General features: G+C 35.4%; 1 protein-coding gene across 1 annotated transcript; it reads right to left on the bottom strand.

Moving 5' to 3' along the window:
- Positions 1 to 2706: 2706 nt before the first annotated feature.
- LOC109052399 (nuclear receptor ROR-beta-like) lies at positions 2707 to 15914 on the bottom strand. The gene is made up of 10 exons (XM_042718973.1): positions 15610 to 15914; positions 10301 to 10386; positions 9882 to 10023; positions 8305 to 8781; positions 7599 to 7720; positions 7343 to 7475; positions 5618 to 5725; positions 4027 to 4137; positions 3760 to 3872; positions 2707 to 3034 (listed from the first exon to the last, which is right to left on the bottom strand). The coding sequence occupies exons 1-10, from the start codon at positions 15614 to 15616 to the stop codon at positions 2831 to 2833; spliced, it is 1503 nt and encodes a 500-aa protein (XP_042574907.1). The 5' UTR covers positions 15617 to 15914; the 3' UTR covers positions 2707 to 2830.
- Positions 15915 to 22712: the final 6798 nt, after the last annotated feature.

The following is a 22712-nucleotide window of genomic DNA, read 5'->3' as shown; positions in this document are numbered from 1 at the left end:
TGTGTAGTATATATAGTAGTTCTATAAACACTACAGTGAACCTCGATAGCAGAGAACTCTGTCGAATCTTTGTTTTGGTTAAAGAGTATGGAAAAATAGGATGGAAGGATGCGATCCGAGCCACAGAAATGGACAAAAGGAGATGCTATCAACAATTTACAAAATAATACAACAGAAACCACACTGGCCACAAGATGCATGTGGCTTATCTGTTCCCTGAAACCTTCTGGACTGAGCTTTTGAATCGGTTTCTCTCGTTCTTTTCTTCAGGTTTGTGAAATAATGCTTTAGCATGTGAAGCCCACCAGACAGGTGATCCTATTGGAGGAAGTGTCTCATTACATCAGGCTGGGGTCATCAGGGTCACCCCAGCTCTGTGTGTCCCAGAGAACCATCCAGCTTGGCTCGGAATAATGTCCGTCTCCTGTAAGTGTTCCATACGGATCACTTATGGAGGGCAGTTCCGGAACAAAAATCCAGTTCATCTTTTGGGTCCGGTATTCCCATGCACATGCTGGAGGAACTCAAAAGTCCTGGCTCATTCGTTTTTTAAACATTTCTCTTGCTGCTCCACCTTTCTGTCTTTCTCTTTCTTGACTAAATATACTTATTTATGTACATTCCTATTCAAAATAATCTTTTAGAAATGTCCATATAAATTAAATGAACATTTAACTTTTATTGATTCTAAAGTGGCATTTACAAGGGAAGGGGATGTGGGACTGAGGTTTCTCATTGCATTAAAATGAAAAAATAAAAAAATAAGGTGCAGCACCAAACACTGTCAAAATGTGCCTGAGCAAACAAGAGCATGTGTGGGTGGAACAACTGTGTCAAAGTTGTATTTGCCACTAGAGTGCAACTGTCTGGTTCCGGAAGTAAAAAGTATTATTATTATTATTATTTTTTTTTTACCAATAACATGTGTTTAAACAGCTCTGAGGTTGTTAACTGATGAATTATACTTTGGTAAAGCAATCTTTTTCACATTATGGTTACAATAATCATTTAACAGCTGAATTTGTCATGAAAAACTATGTTACCCATGATGCTGTGAGGACAATCTCACCAATCAGAGACTTGCAAAGGCAAATCTCAGCAAAACAGCTTGCAAAACTTCACAAACTTAAAAAAAAGAATAGTTCTAGATTTCACCATCATTTTAAACTCTATTTTCAATAGAAGTGCTTGGGATTGTAGTTTTTTTCACTCACTAAAGCCATTAAGTACATAATCTTGTGCCTTTGTTTTTTTTTGTCCAATTTTCAATACACAACTAAAACAACTAAAAGTTTTCAATTCTTCCAATACCTCTTAATATCTGGTTAATTTCTTTTAATGTCTTTAAAAAAACCAATCAAAAAAATCCCTTTTAAAATCCCTATGGGGAAACAAATTAATAGAAAAAACACTTCCGAAACCAACACTGCTGAAAAAGTGGACAGGCACTAATGCACTCTATTCTTTACAGTCATGCCAAAGCTTGCAAACCCCTTATATACAACACTGTATTCTGTTGAATATCTCTTTTGCATATAACAATGTCCTGTTAAGCACGGTTGCACTCAGACGTTGTTTATTAAAGTCTAATACTGTCCTAAATGTGTCAAATTCTGCTGAATATGAGGTATGAGATCATGTAAATAACTGTTAAATTGAGGATTTCGTGGTTGCAGTTGCGTTATTCTAACAAAAGGGATTCACAAACGTTTGGCCATGACTGTAAAAACTTGACTTCTATTGCACATTAGAAAAGAGTTTAGCACACTTATGATTTCTGGTTTGTTTAAATAGCTTTAAAGGAATATTCAAGGTTAAATTCAAGTTAAACTCAGATGCTATCAGATACAGTTAAGAACTGTAAGGGCTAATTGTTTTAGAACTGTACAGCTGTCCCATAGACTTCCATTATAAGTGCATTTCTGTCAATACATGTTTGTGTTTGTTTTCACAAACTGAGATGATTCAAAATTATTCTTTTTTCAAAATGTTATTTTGAAAATTGACCATTTTTTCATTATTTTAAACTTAGAAATGAGCTTGACTTGTATTTAATATGGAACATTCCTTTAACGTAGCACTGGTAACATTGGTCCCTTCATTTTTAACAAACAATCTGGGGACATCAGTTTTTTGTTGTTGTTGTTGTTGTTATTGTTTCTTTTTTGAGTGGATTGTCAAAAAGTCTCATAAAGCATTACGCAAGACCAAAAGTGCATTGTGTACATTCGGTCTCAAATCAATATAAGTGCTTTTGGGATACATTCATGATTCGTCCGAGGGTGAAAAAACGAGAGGAGAGGGAAGAAAAAGCGGTAAAAGTGCTTAAAGAGTGATTCAGCGGCGAAGGACGGATGACGTTATCTAGTATGTTTTTTCGCTTCATTAAAAAGAATTTGATCCTGTAAAACTATTAAAATGATAAAACATCTTATAAAACTCCTTAAAATATCTCTGTGTACAGATGCAGAAACAACAGTGGCATGCTTAGACATCTATAAGTTGGGACAAAGGGCCTTTGCAAGCATACATCTGTACATAAAAGATCATTTCGGAGTGTTTCCATAAAATAAAAACAGGTTTGAGAGCACAACTCCAGGAATAATCCCTATACGAGCATGTTTTAAGTGATGTCGAATCTGAAATAGTTTGTTGGCCCCTGTGTTTGCAGCAGATTAAGTGTGTATGTTTGTAGTGTGTTGTGTGTGCATGCTAACAGTGCTGCAACAGACTGAGGATTCTCCCTGGAGGTTTTTAAATGTGTTTGTATGAAATGCTGATTTTACATATAATGGCCTCTCTTGCTTTAACACTCGCTCGTGATTTCCCCTCAACACCCTCCATCATCCCCCCCACCACCACCCCCCCCCCAATAACTGTTGGTGGAGTCAGGGAAGTTGATCTCGCTGCCGAACACTTCCCTGTACAGAGGCGGGAAGCTGTAGGCTGTTTCCGGGTGAACCAGGCGGAAGAAATCCAGCTTGTCAATATGCAGGTTACAGATGGACTTCATCTGCGGTAGTTTGGACACCATCTGCAAACACAACAGATCAGATAATCTAAGCCTGACCTTTGCATTAGTTCACAAACACAAGTTAAACTACCGTTCAAAAGTTTGGGGTCAGTAAGATCTTTTTTAGACGATTTATTCAATCAAAAATACAGTAAAACTGTGATATTGTGAAATATTATTAAAATTTAAAACTTACAATTTGTTGTAAATGTTTCTATTCTGTAATGTTCTCTATTTTAAATGTATTCCTGTGAGGAAATAATCATTTTCAGCATCATTATTCTAATTTACAGTGCAACATGATCATTCAGAAATCATTCTATTATGCTGATTTGATGCTTGATAAACATTTTTTCTTATTATCAGTGTTGAAAACTGTTGTGCTGCTTCATATATTTGTGGAAACAGTGACAATTTTTTTCAGGATTATCTGAAGAATATAAATTTCTGTAACATTATAAATGTCTTTACTGTCATTTTCAATTTAATGTAACCTTGCTGAATAAAAGTATTAATTTCTTTAAAAAAGCAATGTATATTTTGCAAATTGTGACAAGTTGAACTGAATAGTCAATGTATATATACTCAATTATATGCAATTTTGATTAACACCCTTTATTATATTAAATGATTGTTTTTTATGTATACATAACCTAACACATATTACAATTTCCACTTTTCACTTTTTCATGTTTTCTGGGTCAGAATTTTGTGCAGAACCACTTTCAGTCAAACAGATTCCTCACCTTATCCAGTTTCTCAGTAGTGGCTCCGTTCATGTGCAGGCTGTGCTGAAGAGCCACGTAAACTTTCTCCTGGAGCTTCTGCACTTGATGAGATTCTGTCAACCACGGCCGATCTGAGCAAAACAGAGCAGAGGTTTCAAACTGTGAGAATGTGTCTCATTTTATTCTTGTATTCCAGTCTGACCCTGGCACATATTTCTTTTTCCAAGAGCACATAAACCCAGCCTTATAAACCTTTGCTTCAGGAAATGCGTGCGAGAGTCTCACCTGGAGCCAGCAGGACCGCAGCGCTGAATAAAGCCATTTCCTCATCACTCAGTTGAAGTCGACTCAGACTTTTAGCCAACTCAAAGACGGCGTTCACTAGGTCAGCACACCCTACAAGTACATAAACATACAGTACACATGCTGGTTACCATGCAATTACATTTCCATTGAGGGCCATAATTTGCTCTTTTGATTTAGCATGGAATGATTTAATGGATCTATTGGGTTCCAATCATTCTAAAGGAAATTATAAGATGTTCTGGGTACAAAGCTTTAGGTTATTTGTGAGAATAACAGAGATTTAAGCAATAAAGCACAACAAGCTTTGCTTTATCATGAATATCACAGTTGGCCTCTATGTTTGTATTGTGCATTGTATCATTGTATGTATTGTAACAGGAAGGCTGCATTTAAAGTTTAACAGATCTTTTCTTCAGAGTATAATGGATTTTCAAAAAAGAAAAATGGCAGGCACTTGATTCAATGTATTGGCTGTTGTTTGGATATTGAGATGCAAGTGAAGGCAGATGACAGCTTGGAACAGTTGGGTTTAAGCAGACTAATAATGACTGGAGAAGTCCTGCTGACATCAAGTCATCTGTCATTTTCAGAAGACGCTGACATTACATTAAACAAAGTCATTTAAAAAAAATAAAAATAAAATTAAACATGCTTGGATTATTTTTTTTCCCAATATGATCTGTAACGTGCATTCAGAAAGTAGATAGTATGAATTTCATTTCATGCTTTAAGCAATGAAACTAATAAAATAAAGAAGTGGTACAATCTATAAATCATTCTACAAACTTATTCCAAGAATACAGGTTTTTATTTGATAAAGCATGTGCAAAGAGTGCTTTCTGCAATGCTTCCATTTAACTTCAATGAGCTATTACTCACCCGAGCATCGCTTGTATTCACTAACGGGGTTAAAAACCCATTTGCTCTTGTGGCTTATTGATTCATGACGCCTCTGCTCTTTCTCTCAAGAGGCTGCTGGTGTTTTGAATTATAAGGTAAAAGAGGATGTGTTTAAAGTGGAATACTAGAGTACTCAATACTGCCTACTATTTTTTTTTATTTTTTTTTTTAGATAGTTTCACATTATGGAACTGTATAAATTTCAAATAGCAGTTTGCTGCTACATTGTTATCACATGCCCTCATTACATTTGACACTTAATCACTAGTTAATCTTACCTGCATGTTTAGTTTCGCAAGAGTATCTAGTTATACTACCAAAAAAGGTATTTTGCATTTGCAATACATTTTTGTATGTTAGCATCCTATTCTGAATTCACTGATTTCATCTAGTTATATTGAAATTGAGTAAAATTGAGTGCATTAAATTATGAATGTGTTGCAGATTGCACATTTTAGCAAATATAGCAGGTCAACCATAGGTATTCTATGTAAAATGGATTACTTAAAGCCTTTATATATAATGCTTAGTTTTAATGCATTAATTATGCACTGTAAGACACCTTATAATGCATTGTTTTATTTCATGAGCTACTGTAACCACAGTTATAATACATTATAATACTTGCATACTTAAATGCATCCAATTCTGTAGATATCCAGACACTCACCGAGAGCTTTGAAGAGCTGAGGACTGGCGAACTTTCCATCAAAAAACATAGTATTGTTTGAAGAGTTGTAAGCACGGCACATTCGGATCAGCAGGATTTCCAGACATCCTGGAACAGTAATAGAGAGAAAGAGAGCGGCAAAAAAGACATGATGGGGGAAAAGCAGAAAAGACAGAGGACAAAAACAAAGACAGATACAGAAAGATAGAGAAAAAAAGAGTGCAGGGGAGGGGGAAGGAAAAGCGGGAATGTGCTCCACCATGCAAAAATACAGACAGAAAATAAAAAAATTATAATTTTTCTCCAAATATGGGAACATCAAACACCATAAAAATTTAAATTCATTGTGTTTGTGATCGTTTTAAATGACATTCAGTAAAAATTGTTTAGAGAAGGGTTTGGTTTTTTTTTCATACGGTAAGCACAAAGAGTAGTAGTAGACAGAATGTTGGAGAAACAAACACAAGAGGAGACAAACATTAGTGCAAGTTTCAAGTTTAAGATCGAAAAACATCGACAGAACTGAATCCGGTGGGGCAGATTCACAAAACAGTTGCGCCACTTTTGTACGTCATTATTCTGATGCAAAACCTGCATTTTATTTCTGTAACCACCCACAATCCAGTTCAACCAGCCCCTAAATGTGCTGAAATATCACTTCTACATGAGCATTCAGTTCATTAAGTTATTGTGTCTGTGTATATTTTTATTATCTCTGGAATCAGAAAATCATTAATTGATGTTAAAATAATGGAGAAATTCATTCTATCCAGGAATATTTCCCAACACAGTGCAGTCGGGCACACAGGTATTTTAAAAAGAAGGGTTTCAGGTCTTTGATATATGGAAACTTATTTCCACAATTGAATGTGTAAAAAAAATAATTAGAAGAATTTTTATTTCATAATTCTGACTTTTTTACCCTCACAATTCTGAGAAACAAGTCAGATTTCTATGAAATTTCTTAAAATTTGATTTAATTCTATTCTAAGAATTAAATTCTTTTAATTCAATTCTTAATTTAAGTTATAAACTATATAAATGTTATATTTCAAAAACATTGTTGAGTAAAAAAATTTGCAATTACCTTTCTTTTTCTACACAAAAAAAGAAACAATGACTTTCCCACCATACACCAATATATTACTCAATTCCTAAAAACATAATAAATCAGTCAGAATTGAGAGATATAATCTCAGAATTTCAAGAAAAATTTGCAAATAAAATGCAATTACCTTTTTTAATTCCTTAGCAGAAATAGGCTTGTTCTTATTTTTTCCTGCAGTTGTGAGTATACATCTCACAATTCTTTTTCTTATTTTTTCCTGCAGTTGTGAGTATACATCTCACAATTCTGAGTTTATATCCCAAAAACTGATGGTATGAAAGAAAGACTGAAACCCGCCCTGTGCAAATTGCACTCAACACTATTTTTTTTGGGTGTGTGTACGTTTGCCATTATCTGAACTGCATGTCAATATCTGCTCTCAGAGTATTCTGAATGTGGTATGAAAGACAACACTAAAGAATCCAAGTGTGTTCTGGAATGGTGTTAGAACATTACCAAATGTGTTTCAACTAATAAAGAGATTGAACGGCCGCCCAGGGCCACATCAGAAATGTCACATCATGGCAGTTAGTGGATAAAGTGATGCGAGTGAGAAATCTGTTGTATAATCTGGGATTACTCATCTGTAATCCGTGTGAGACAAAGACAGCACTGACCTGCTTTGAGCAGGATGATCTGGTCATTCTGGCAGAGGTCCATGAATCCAGAGATGCGCTTTGCGAACTCAACAACATACTGGATGGCGTTTGTAATGTGCAGGGCGCACTGCTGCCACATCCACTCTGCAGACTGAGTGCACAGAGATTGTTAATACATCCGCTGACAAAGAGTCAAATCAGCAAGCACAGTTGCACGATTGACCATCTATTTATGTATTTGTCTAATATGTCATGTAATATGATAATGTTGTACCTTGAGCTGAAAGCTGTGTGTTTCTTCAGGTGTGTAGACATTCCAGGTAAGTTTCTTCAGCTCTTCTGTGCTGTACTGACACGTCTCCAGGTGAGACTTCACAACATTTTGAGTGATTCGCTCTGAACAGAAATTCAACACACATTTTCCCTTAGAATTTGTCTATTTTGATGTAAATAAATCCTTAGATAAATGGACTAATTATATATAGACAAATTATAATTAAACTAAAAAATATAGACAGATTATATCATCTATAAAAATAACCTTATAAAATAGTTCAATTTAATTATTTTGCATATTTATATGAATAAATAAATTAGACATACAGAGCATAATCAAATAGACTGTATATAATTTATATAAAAAATTGCATCTATATATATATATATATATATATATGTGTGTGTGTGTGTGTGTGTGTGCATTACAATGCATAATTAATGCATTAAAACTACTTTGATAATGCATTATACATAAAGGCTTTAAGCAAAGAGGCTTTTTTTTTTTTACAAAGTCTTACTCAGTTTTTTTTACTGTAACAATACAGTACCAACACAAGAGGATTTTCATTGTATTACAGTAATGAGCATTTTTGAGGAAAATTGTTACTAAAGTAATGTCAAAATCTAATTTATCTTAATTTTGTTATATTAGCATAGTGATTAAAACAAATCAAGGACAAGATCATAAAATGAGAATCTACCTATGTCGTGAAGAGAGCAGTTGTCTGGTAGAGATCCCAGGAGAGAGTGGGTAAGAAGACTGTTTTCAGGCAGGATATACTCATGCTTCACCCTCGCTGCTTCCGTCCAATCTACAGTGCTGGGCTCTGGAGAGCTCTGATTGGACCAACTTCCGCTTCCGGCACTCCCAGACCCTCCGCCGCCCCCGAGCATCTCCAGAGTGCAGTACTCGCTCGCCTCCTCTGGGGTGAGAGGCAGGTCGAACAGCAAACCGTCGGGCAGCGTGGCGATGTCATCCAGGTCACTGAGGGTGGCGCTGGAGCCTCCGCTGCTGTACGGCCGGCTGTGCGCACTGTCTTCACCCGTCTCTTCCCGGTCACGTGATGCCAGACCACCACCCAAACCCACCAGGCACTCCTGAGACAGCTGCTGGTGCCGCTGCACCTCCGCGTACAGGCTGTCCCGCTGTTTCTTTGACATTCGGCCAAACTTCACCGCTACAGAAAGAAAAAGTATTATATGTTCACTTAGTATCACTGATATCATTTATTTATAGTATTTATTTACAGACGTTTGAGTTCAGGTTTATTTATTTTTTTATTTTTTTATTTATTTAGCAAGGATGAAAAACTGATCAAAAATAGCAGCAAAAGCATTTAGGCATTTCATTCATAAGACATTGATTTCTATTTCAAATACATGCTGTTTTTTTATTTTCTATTCATTAAAGAAACATGAAAAAATGCATCCCCAAAAAATGTTAAGCAGTACAACTGTTTTCAAAATTGATAATAATAAGAAATATCTCTTGATCGGCAAATCAGCATATTAGAATGACTCCATATAATAATGATGCTGATAAATTACATTTTAAAATACATGAAAATACAAAATAGTCATTTTAAATTGTATTAATATTTGAAAATACATTTTTTATTAAATAAACAGCAGTAAAAATAGTAAATAGTAGTTATATTTATTACTGTATAAATGACTGTTTAATTATATGTATAAGACTATAAACTTTTTATTTGCAAAACTGTAATGTCATACATAAAATTTGATATTTTATTATTAAAAAAAAATCTATTTTAAAAAATCATATAGCCCTCACTGCTTCTCCTGTTTTGTGCAAAATATAATTTTTTGAATAAATACCGAAGACTACTACACAGTACATGTATTCTTTAATGGTAAAAATAACTATCTCCTAATTTATCTTCAAAATATGGGGTAATAAATTAATAAATTCAAAATAAATTCACACTTCTAATTCTATTACTCAAGACTATCCATAAATAGAATTTATGACTATGTAAACTACTTTAAATAAACAGGCTCATATGGTTCTAAACATAATGCAGGTATCTGAAATTGATAAAATCATGCACAGATTCTTGACATTTTCACATCATGATCATCCAATCAATCTAGCTGTGACTGAATAAAACCAAATAGCCACAAAAATCATAATTGTTGGCATTAAGTCTTCCTCAGCTGCCTTTTGACCCTGCTTCTCCTCGTGCAGGACTTTTATTTGAGTCCTGGTTTCTAAAATTCATTTTCCTGACTGCTGGTGGGCTAGACTTGCGCTCACCATCACGGCTCATGCCGAGCGCCAGGCACTTCTGCAGGCGACAGTGTTGGCAGCGGTTCCTGTTGGTTCGATCGATCAGACAGTTCCTCTGCCGCGAACACGAGTACATGGCATTGTTCTGCTGGCTGCGTCGGAAAAAACCCTGCAAAACAGAAACATGGTTACCTCAGCATACAGGATGGCTAAGATCAGGTGTGGCCTTCATAAGTGTGCCCTGCCACCGCATGACGAACATAAAGTAATATAACTGACCAAGAAAACAGAACAAAAACATCGGGATAAAAGATAAGGAGGGACAGAGCACAAAAGGATTATTTTGCTTGCGTGGGTTGAAATTAACTATACAAAGCGCACATCTAGGGTAGGAAAAGAAGAAAATATAATATAAAATCAATAGGGTATTACACCAGAATTCTTACCTTGCACCCTTCACATGTAATAACGCCATAGTGAATCCCAGAGGATTTGTCGCCACAGATCTTGCATGGTATAACCTCAATTTGAGCTGGAATAAAAAACCAAACATCATTTTAAGCATTAAAAGCAAAAACATATCATGTATCACACAGAAAAGCACATATGCACAAATATTGTTTTGACATGCACCACAAATAATATCAACCAATGAAGATCACAGTCAGAGAGGGAGATCTCTCTCGCTGTGCATGGCATGAGGGACAGAAATAGCCAGAGGATTGATTGTCCAACTGAAGGGTGTATTATGTCCTGGCTTTATGAGAGGCACTGATACGACTCATGTGATCAGTGGAACACAGCGTAGGCACTTTTAGAAACTAGACTACCTGGATTCCATATACAGACAGACATTAAACTGATATTTCCTAATTAACAGCAAACAATATGTAAATAAGTACTTAATTATTGACAAAAACTAACAAAATAAAAATGAATTCATAAATAAATGAAAGGATGAATGAAAAAATGTGCTTTATGATAACACAATTATTATGCAATAAAACATACTTTCATATTTATATGCAAACAATTATTTATTATTGTGAAAACCCATATGAAAAATAATGAATTCGTCAATAAATAAAAGAACAGAATAAATTATAAATAAAAAATCAACAAACAATGTGCTAACGACAAAGTTATTTTGTAATGAAATATATTTTCATATTTATAATTATACAAATATTTTCATATGTAAACAAGTTTTCAATTATTGACTAAAAAACGAAATAAATAAAAAGCTAATGCATTAATAAATGAAACAATAAAGAAATGAAAAAATAAATGTTTTTATATATTTAATTATAACTGTTTGACCTAAAACTTCATATAGATAGATAGATAGATAGATAGATAGATAGATAGATAGATAGATAGATAGATAGATAGATAGCTAGATGAAAAATATAATTGAGTTATGTGATAGTTACATTTATCATGCAATCATTTTTTCTTTATTTCATATTTGCCATATAGTGGTGGAATGAAAAAAAAAAAAACTAAGCTTGCAAAAACATTCTCAGTATATAAAAAACATCCTCCATTTTGTCTTTCTAGCTCTGTCAGCTGGAAGCAATGACCAAGATACACTGAGGCATGCAGTGGAAAATCTGTGAGCCCTTGGGTGCCCCTCCCGTACCTCTCTCTGTGTAGTGTTATATAACCTTCGTCTGCAAACATTCCACAGACACGCCATTCAGGGCTGCTCAGTCTAATAATGCAGATGTTCCACCTCCCTGCCACTTCTGACAGCCTATTGGTTTACGTTTGGGCAGATGTGTCTGTGATTGGCTGGCTCTGAGTGTCGCTCTATTCGGCCTGGCTGTAAGCCCATGTGGACTCGCTGTCCTACTGACATACTTTCTCAGTGAAAAGGGGAGGGCGGCTGTGGGCGGATCCTTGGTGCATGTCATTTGAATAGGCCTTTCCCTTCTCTCTGTTAAGGTGGAACTGGTTTCGATGGGAATTTAGACATGCAAGAACAGTGGCAAGACAAAAGAAATGTACTGTATACTTTTTTGACTAGGTAATACTCTTTATAATCAATAAAATGTTATATGAATATTATGATTACTATTATGACATTATTTTATATATGAAATAATATGTTAAACTTATAATGTTGACAAAAATGTGCATTAACACATAATGTGCATGTACTGTGTGTGCATTATACAATCATTTTATAAAATCAATTAAAAAACTTTTAAGAGGCCATTCTTTTCTTTTTTTAATCTGCTTTTTTATTTTACCTGCTAGATTAGCTGTTAGCTGTAACAGTTAAAAGTTAAAAAAACTAAATGTTTCTGATGCATTTCATGAGGAATCCTGACCTAAAAATACCTACAGTAATGTACTCATGTGTTTCATATTAGCATCACTAAGGAACCATGATCCTTTAGTTTCCACAGTCTCTTATGTTCTAAATGCCATTTGTGTGATATAATGGAGAATAAAAGATAAAAATAAAATAAGGACCGACGAAGAATGGAATTATTTACATGCATGGCGATTCAGGAAAATGGTTCAAATCTACTTTGAGTGGCAGCCGCTGTTATCTGTGTTTGCGTGCAGGTGCCGTAATGCAATCAGCTTTGAGCAGAGAGCACTGTGTTAATCAGTAAAGTCTAACTTGGTGACATAACAAGACGACAGATTAGATTAAGCAGAAAAGCACAACAGATTTTAACCATAAGCATTCAGTATAATGCTAAAGGAGCCAATGACCCAACAAATATCACAAGAACAACCATTTTTAAAGTCTTGCAATGACAATGCATAAGCTTGAAAGTATAAACAATCATCTAAAAATGTAGGTAATTGTGTGTCATTTTTCAGTTTGGACTAAAGCGCGTGTAATGAGGTGTAATCGTGTTTCTAATTGGGCTTCTGGTCACGAGGTTGGCTTATGTAGGCCAGTGTAAAGAACAATGATTTTACACCTCGCCTATTTTACATAACACATCCCCAAGCGTAGTGAAATCCAATAGATTTACAGAATTACGCTGTAGTTTCTGATAAGACAGTCAGTCAGTGTGTCAGTAAGTCTGTCTGGTCATCATGAAACAAAGGTCATTCATGCCATGTTCACTTGTTCACTTTAAAGACTGCACTGATACCAACCATACATAAAATAAGATCCAATCATCTAATGGCTCTAAATGGGAAAACAGCTGCTTTTATGCATGCATCTGTGTGTGTTTTCTATACCATGAAGCAATTATCATCATTTTAGTGTTGACTAAATAAAAAGAAAGGCTTATTGTTAGAACACAGAGAATGCGAGTTACATGAATGCAGATGACACAAAACAGACCACGCGAAACGTCCACGATTTACATTAAAAAAGATTCCTGACAAAGTGCAGATCTGCTGTTTATCAATAGAGTATATATATATCACCTGTTACAGCCTTCCTGTCCTTAGCTGCCCTGTGAACATGAGCCACGCTGTGTATATTTAAACACAGCCCCACCTCGCAACAGTATGTCCGGACACGTACGCCCGCAACTGCCTTTAACATTTGTCCAGAGAGCAAACAAAACGGGAGAGACAAAATCCTCACTTTGAGCTTACAGACACAGAGTGTGGATCACAAGCTAAATTAAAAAGAAAAATGCTTATGATTTAATATTTACTCAAAGAAAAAGCCAAGAGGCCAAAAATAAAGAATTCTGTTTTGCAAGCAGAGACCAAAAAGACCTTTGATAGAATTCACATATTTATTATGGTTTTACAGAATTAACAATAACCATAGTTTTAAAGTGGAAACTTTTCATCGTAAATTATTGTCACAGTGCTACATATAAGTTTATATAAATACTATGCACCATAATTTATGTTCATTAATTTTTTTTTTTTTTACATATTTAATAAATGAATAAATGTTTTTTTTTTCACTATGTGAGAAGAAAGAAAGTGCAGAGTGGTATTATTATTTTATAATATATTTAATAAATAAATACATACTATGCACCAGAATGATTATTATTATTTATTATTTACTTTGTGAGAAAAACGAGAGTACAAAGTGGTATTGACCATGGTATTAATGTGAAAATCTGTTTTATTCATGGTAAATTACTGTCATAGTGCTTATGATCATTTACTTACACATCAAATTTTATTATAAATAAATGAATACTTGCTACAGAATTTAAATTATTTCACACTCTGTGAGAAAAGAAATGACAGAGTGGACATTGTTTGGAAAAGCCATGTATTATGTATTTTATCATCATTACATATAAGAACTCAATTTTAAATTATTTTATATGTAATTAAATTCATAACATAATATTTACATATCTTACACACACACATGCACACAAACACACACACAGACACACACATGCACACAAACACACACACACACACTATATATATATATATTTATATATATATATATATATTATATATATATATATATATATATATATATATACATATATATTACATTTACATTTAGCAGACGCTTTTATCCAAAGCGACTTCCAAAAGAGGACAATGGAAGCAATCAAAAACAACAAAAGAGCAATGATGTACAAGTGCTATAACAAGTCTCAGTTAGCTTAAACGCAGTACACGTAGCATATATGTATATATATATATATGCGTGTGTGTGTGTGTGTGTGGTATATATATACACACATATATAAACACACACACGCATATATATATATATATATATATATATATATATATAGATATATATATATATATATATATATATATATATATATACACACACACACACATTTATATAAAAATTACATTTCACACAACAATGCGGGTTTTTTATATTTTGCAAAACTCAGGTTTATCGACAAAAATAATAGTTAGTCACCGTTACGCATGTATTTGTTGATTGTTGTAATAAACGCCGTTTATTGTCTATATCAAGATCGAAGTTCAAGTTCAAACTCAAGTTCATGATGGAAGGTAAAGGCGCGGCGGTGTCCATCATCACCAGCAGACCGCATGGGTCTGCACGACTCCAGCAAAGCGCCTCCCCTCGCTCGCGTTCTGTCTCTCCCTCATTCCCTGCTGTGAGTGCTGTGTAATGCTCAGTGACATAACTAGGTCAGTAGAACAGCAGGTTTGAGCGCTGCTCACACAGCCGGCCATGCTGCCCTGCGAAAACAACAACACGCAGCCGACAAGCCACAGAGACAAACCTCCATCTCCAACATTAACACTCAACAATATCACCACAACCGCACAGAGCGAGGATTTAACTCACAACAAGTCGCGTTTAGACAAATATTTAGATTGAGGAGACTGTACGCGTCACCACATGGAGACATTATATCCACCAAATACATTAATATTTATATTTCCAGTGAATATGTTATTGATTGATACAGATAAACACTCCACTACTTTTACTCTCATAACGTCATAAAACACACCTGTCAAACATGCCAAAATCACGACCAGTCGCTTCTGTGTCAGAATTCCATGAATTTTATACATTTTAACATCTTAATATGAATCACTGTAACATTTGAGAAAAAAAAAATGGAACGCCAAAGTACGTTTAAACGCGTTACAAAGTAACAAGTGGCCGCGCTGCAAATGTGACAGGAAAGCAGTGCGAAAATGTGCGTGAAAACATAGCCTACGTGCAAACGTTTCAATAGCTAAATGTTTAAAAACTATTTAAAGAGCTTATTAAAAGCGACATGCAACGTCTGTGTAATATTTACTTGCATATATTACATGAATTCATGCAGTGCCCCAAACATCTTACCTCTCATTTTGATCGCTGTTTCTTGATTTTCCAAAGTTCACTGGGTGCGGAGCAATATTGTTCGCACTAACATAACATAACTAACATAAGACAGCTACCCGAATGAAACTTTTCACCTCCGACTGTGAGCATTATTAGGAAAATAAAATAGAAGAAAGATCCACAAAGTAAATTCGCGTCTCTTAAGGTCTTCTGTTGTTGCGCTTCGGGTCCAAAAAAATGAAAGTCGCTTTCGTCGTGTGTTATGGCGCGGTATGAAACGTCGTCGTCCTCCCTCTCCTCTCACTCTACCCTGCTAACCTACTTTCAGACGCGTGGACTCTCACATGATCTCTCTGCCGCGCATCCACTCAGCGCTTAAGGTGGGACTACAATTCAGTCATTCAGAATGCTTTTTACTGTAACAGTCAAATCAATTGATTTAATTCAAAGTAAATAAGGTACTAGGGGGACACTAGAGGACAAAAGACAACTGCACTGTAAAAAATGAAGCTAAATTTACGTTGAACTCAAATTTTAAGCCACATTTTAGTTATTTTTTCAAATCAAAAGTGGTGATCATAAATTGATTGGGCCTATACTTTTTCAACTATTACTTTAAAATTGCATCTAAAGGGTTAGTTCACCCGAAAATGAAATTCTGTCATTAATTACTCACCCTCATGTCATTCTAAGACCTTAGTTCATCTTCGAAACACAAATTAAGATATTTTTGATGAAATCTGAGAGCTCCTTGAATCTGCAAATCAACTTCAGTGTTCCCAGTCCCAGAAACGCAAGGACATCGGTAAAACAGTCCATGTGACATCAGTGGCTCAACTTTAATTTTGTGAAGCTACGAAAATACTTTTTGTGTGCAAAGAAAACCAAAATAACAGTTTATTCAACAATTATTTTCCCAGAGTTACCGTCTTCTGCCATTTTGGAGAGTACCACGACACATGTGCGCTTTCCCCAGAACATAATCAACGTAATCAGCTTTTTTTTATTTTCAGCATGTGTGAGTTTTCTCGTTTTCGTTCTGGGGAAAACACACACGTGTCAGGGTCAGAGAGCTCTCAGATTTCATCAAAAATATCTTAATTTGTTTTCCGAAGATGAACGTAGGTCTTACGGGTTTAGAATGACATAATTATTAAAGACATAATTTTCCTTTTGGGGTGAATTATCCCTTTAACTAGTTTAAATAATAATAATAATTACACACACACACATACACACACAATTTTTTTTTTTTTTGACAAAAAATTAATAATTTGTCTGCTTAACGATTAAAATGTAATGTTTTGACAAAAAAAAAAATAATTTGTCTACTAAATGATTAAAATGTAAAAATGTATTTTTTTGTTGAAAATTTAGATTTAGATTTTTTTTATATATATATGAGTTTCTTTGTCTGTTGAACACAAAGGAAGATATTTTGAAGAATGTTGGTAACTGAAAAGTTGACCATTGATTCTATAGTAAGGGAAAAGTACTTTCAATGGTCAGTAGCTACTGTCAACTTATTCTTCAGAATATCTTCTTTTATGTTCAACAGAAGAAAGAAATTCATACAGGTTTGGAACAAGTAAAGGGTGAATAATAATGTCAAGTCATCATTGATTCTGTCACATTCCTGTTTAATACTGTGAATGAATGAATGATGCATTTATATGCTTTGTATACAGTATATATATATATATATATATATATATATATATATATATATATATATATATATATATATATATATATATATATATATATATATATATATAGCTGCTTTGAAACAATCTCTATTGAATAAAGCGCTACAAAAATAAAGGTGACTTGGCTTGGCTTGACTACTGTCAGCTAACTCACTGAGTCATTTTACAGTGTCCAGCTCACTGGAAACATTCAAAATGTCACATTTAAGTGTTGGTTGCATTTAAACCTATAACCAATGCCAGTTCTTTCCTATGCGCACGCCACCAGACACCCATTAACAAGACATTCAATAATTGCTCTGCAAAATGGCCCTTTTATTAATCAAACCTGGCAGAAGAAATCCCCCAGACATAAAGCATAAATAAGAGCTGGTCCTATTATAGTTATGGCAGATGGTTATGTAATCCTTGGAGGCCTGCTGGAGGCTTGAACAGGCTAATTATGCATTATTCATTTATTTTTGAAGAAGCCATCAACCCTTAAATGAGTCTATATTAGGAGGGCTTCTTAAATGAAAATTGTCAATCTATTATAGTTGAAAATGAGATATACTGTATTAATCACATTATACCATTTCAGACAACCAAAAAAACCTGTTTCACATTCCATCAACACAATCCAAGCAGCTGGACAACAAATGATGAGCCAATATAGGAGCCGAAAACACAAATCCACATGTGCCTCCATGTGCATTTGAACTGTGGATCTTTCAAAATCCTAAATGGCAATGACGAGAAGAGCAGCGACTGTGTGTGGAAAAGCTCGGTGATGCAGTTCTCTGGCAGGGGCTCTTATGAAACACAGAGAGAAGATTACAGTAAGTAGGTTAGTGGAACAAGCAAAGAGCACACAGAGTGTAGCGTTCAAAGCGGCTCTGTATTCGGCCTCCTCCTCCCCATCCGCCGCTCCGTCACCTTTTTAATCCCTGTCCACTTCTCGTGTCCACCTCCAGGCTTGAGGTCCTGGGGGATCTGCTTTTCTCCTTTTCTTCTTCTTGTTTCTTTTCTGATTCAATCTGTTTATTTCTATTCGTTCAGCAGACTGGGCTGCTGCGCCCCCTGCTACTCTCTGTCTTTCATCTCTCCTCTCATCTGCTCATCTGTCTCTCTCATGCAATAAACATCACAGCTGCAGAAGAAAGTAATCCACCCACAATAAAAGAGTTTTATTCCTGATTCCACACGTATGAATGATAACAGTGATATAAAAGATGTTTATTGCTACATAGCCTTCTTGTTAAGTTCTTTCGATTTTCTATATTCAACCGTTCCTGTGTTCCCTCATGCGTGTTCGGTAACTAATAGCAACAGCCGTGACATTCTAACCCTAAACTACGCAAACGCAGTTAGCAAAGGGATGGGGGCAGGGCTGAGCGAATCCAATCGCTACAACAGGTTTGATCTGCAGAAACAGTGAGAGAGAATATAAAAGAATACTTATGATTCATAATAGATGGATGTGAAGAATAATAGAATGTTTATAGGATGGCATCTACAACTGACATGTTACAAAAACAGATGTGAGGCTGCAAATAAATGATGGATTAAAATCTATTACGGGTACAAAAGGTCAATGGCCGCAGGAGTTGCACAGTTGGACGCCTTACAGAAATAATGTACTGTATGTTTATTCTGAAGATAGAGTTAGTAGTGTTTGCTAATGCTTTGATTTAAACAAAGCCTTAGTAAAAGTATAAAACTAAAAAATTACAAGTGTAAGTTTATTTTTCTGCTCAATACAAAGGCAAGGTAAATGCAATCACATAGTAGAAAATGAACCCTGTAAAGGCTGTCATATGAAATAATTGTCTGATTTTTTTTATTTAAAAAGTTTATTGAAGTTTATTTAATTAAATAAAAAAATTTAACTCTCTCTGAAAACTAAAAATTTAACTTTTATATTTCACACATCAGGTTTCTATGGCTCATATAGTATTTGTATGGCCAAGAAGTAAGATGAAATTCTGACAGATTGTAATGTAAACCAATATAAGATACAGCATTTATAACAGTATAGCAGACTACTTACATAAAATAAATATCAGTCATCACTCTATATCTCCTAATAACAGGTCTTAGTTAATGCTTAGTTTTATGATCAAAACTCTTTACTTTTTATTATAGAGGCAAAACATATTTTAACACATTTTTCAACCCATATTCAACACATTTTAACATAATTTTTCTTAAAAATCAAGTTTCTTGAATCCAGTAAGTGTCTGTCTTGAACAACAACAATATAAAAGTTATTCATAAGTTTACTTTATGAAATTGAGTACATTTCACAGCAGCTCCACTAGCTGAAGGTGGACATTTTTACAATTATACTAAAAGACCTTTTACAAAACAAGAATGAAATTTCAATCAGATGACAGAACTAATGTCGAAGATCATGCACAACAGGTTTTTCAAGTTTTGATCATGTTGATCATTTAAATGCCTTAGAAATGTGCATATCAGATATGATATTGTACGTTAGAGGGTTAATTACTAAATATTTTTAAAAATAATTTTTAAAAAAGCTGTAAAGATAGTCCACTGAAGGCGAGCGTAGATGAACCCAAGTGCAGTTTATTTACAAGGTGTAATCCAAACATCCAAACAGAGACTTGACTTGAACAGACATGACTTAAACAGACTTGACTTGAACAGACTTGACTTGAACAGACAGGACTTGAACAGACAGGACTTGAACAGACTTGACTTGAACAGACTTGACTTGAACAGACAGGACTTGAACAGACTTGACTTGAACAGACTTGACTTGAACAGACAGGACTTGAACAGACTTGACTTGAACAGACAGGACTTGAACAGACAGGACTTGAACAGACTTGACTTAAACAGACAGGACTTGAACAGACATGACTTGAACAGACTTGACTTTAACAGACTTGACTTGAACAGACAGGACTTGAACAGACTTGACTTGAACAGACTTGACTTGAACAGACTTGACTTGAACAGACAGGACTTGAACAGACTTGACTTGAACAGACAGGACTTGAACAGACTTGACTTGAACAGACTTGACTTGAACAGACAGGACTTGAACAGACTTGACTTGAACAGACTTGACTTGAACAGACTTGACTTGAACAGACAGGACTTGAACAGACAGGACTTGAACAGACTTGACTTGAACAGACAGGACTTGAACAGACTTGACTTGAACAGACTTGACTTGAACAGACTTGACTTGAACAGACTTGACTTGAACAGACAGGACTTGAACAGACTTGACTTGAACAGACTTGACTTGAACAGACAGGACTTGAACAGACTTGACTTGAACAGACTTGACTTGAACAGACAGGACTTGAACAGACTTGACTTGAACAGACTTGACTTGAACAGACAGGACTTGAACAGACTTGACTTGAACAGACTAGACATGAACAGACTTGACTTGAACAGACTTGACTTGAACAGACAGGACTTGAACAGACAGACAGGACTTGAACCGACTTGACTTGAACAGACTTGACTTGAACAGACTTGACTTGGGAACAGACAGGACTTGAACAGACTTGACTTGAACAGACTTGACTTGAACAGACTTGACTTGAACAGACATGACTTGAACAGACAGGACTTGAACAGACTTGACTTGAACAGACTTGACTTGCTCTAGAACAGACTTGACTTGAACAGACAGGACTTGAACAGACATGACTTGAACAGACTTGACTTGAACAGACAGGACTTGAACAGACTTGACTTGAACAGACTTGACTTGAACAGACTTGACTTGAACAGACAGGACTTGAACAGACTTGACTTGAACAGACTTGACTTGAACAGACAGGACTTGAACAGACTTGACTTGAACAGACAGGACTTGAACAGACAGGACTTGAACAGACTTGACTTGAACAGACTTGACTTGACGAGGCATGAAACAGTCTTGACAGAAACAGACTAGACTCTCCAACATCAGGTTACAACATTAATACATGACAGGGAACAAGGCAATAACATGACTACTTATAACAGACAATGAAGGTCACATGACATGAACAAACCAATAAGCAAACAGATAATCACATGACAAGACAATAAACCAATCATGACACAATGAACAAGAGGAACCAATAGCATGAAGACAAGAGGGCAAGGGAAGCATGAAACAAACAGCAATCAAACAATAACAAAATAAAAGACATGAAATCATGAACATGACAAAACCCAAAACATGAAACAAAACCCACATTACAAAAGCCTACTACAATCAACATCTATATATCATATACCAAAAAAAAAAAGCTGTTTGACCAAGTTTGATACAAATGAATAGTAATTAAAAAAACAAACAAAACAAAAAACAATTAGTTCCTGTCTCAATTAAAATCACGTTGTTTTCTTTTTGAAAACACTGACCGGCTCTTTCGATTCTGGTGGGTGGAAGCAGACTGTGCAACGAATGATTTGTCTGTTCTACTATCAAAAGTATTAAATTTGTCGAGCACAATTTGTGATATGAATGAAACCTCAAATCATAGCTTACGTGTGCCATTACTTTTCTAAGCTTTCAGACCTTCTATTTCTGCCTAATGGAAGATAAAACTGCACTTACACTGAAGAAAGAAACTCACATTTAGGAACCTTAATGTGAAGGTGGGCTGTTTTGATTTGAGCCTGTAATCACCTCAGAAAAAGCTGTCACTGGCACGGTATCCTTTCAAAAGATACACCTTATCATAATAGTACTGTAAACATACATGTTAGTAGCTAAAGTGTACATATTCTAAATGGTACATTTAGCAGCTTTTAAAAGGGTACCACAAGTGTTAAATTGAGTAAACCTTTCGAAAAGGTACCGCCCCAGTGACAATACTTGTACCTATTTTTTTATAGAGGATGTTTGACAAATAATACTAATGTGTAAAAAAAAAATGCACGTTGCACCTAATCTGTTGATGAATAGAGTGAACGGACTGATCATAAACTCATTGTACTGCGGAACGATGGACTGATGAGGTGACTGATGGGTAAATCCTCACTCTCGCTCCACCTGTAACCAAGCTGGAGGTTTGAGCGTTCACAGGGATTATGTTTGATCCTGTCTTCGCATGGTGCCATAATCCCACTCCCTCCTGCCCCCCTCTATCCCTCCCTCTAATCCCTTGCTTTTCTACCATTTCAAAAGCTCTCTAATCTCTGCTGGCTTGAGCCTGTTTATCTGATGGGACTCCAGGCAACATGTTACCGGGTCAGTGTGAAAACACACTCTCTCACCTTGTGTTCTCTCCTCCCTCCTCCTTCTCACCTTCCGTTCTCTCTTGTCCTGTTCTCCTCTCTTGTCCTGTTCGCCTCTCTCTTTATTCCTCTCTTCCTCCTCCTCCTCCTCCCTCATCGCTCATACTCTTTGTCTCTTGGGCTACATGGTTTGGTGGGTCACTCTTGGTAGAA

The sequence above is a fragment of the Cyprinus carpio genome, chromosome B2 (genome assembly GCF_018340385.1).
Source record: "Cyprinus carpio isolate SPL01 chromosome B2, ASM1834038v1, whole genome shotgun sequence".
Lineage (NCBI taxonomy): Eukaryota > Metazoa > Chordata > Actinopteri > Cypriniformes > Cyprinidae > Cyprinus > Cyprinus carpio.
This window is presented reverse-complemented; position numbering and strand designations above follow the sequence as displayed.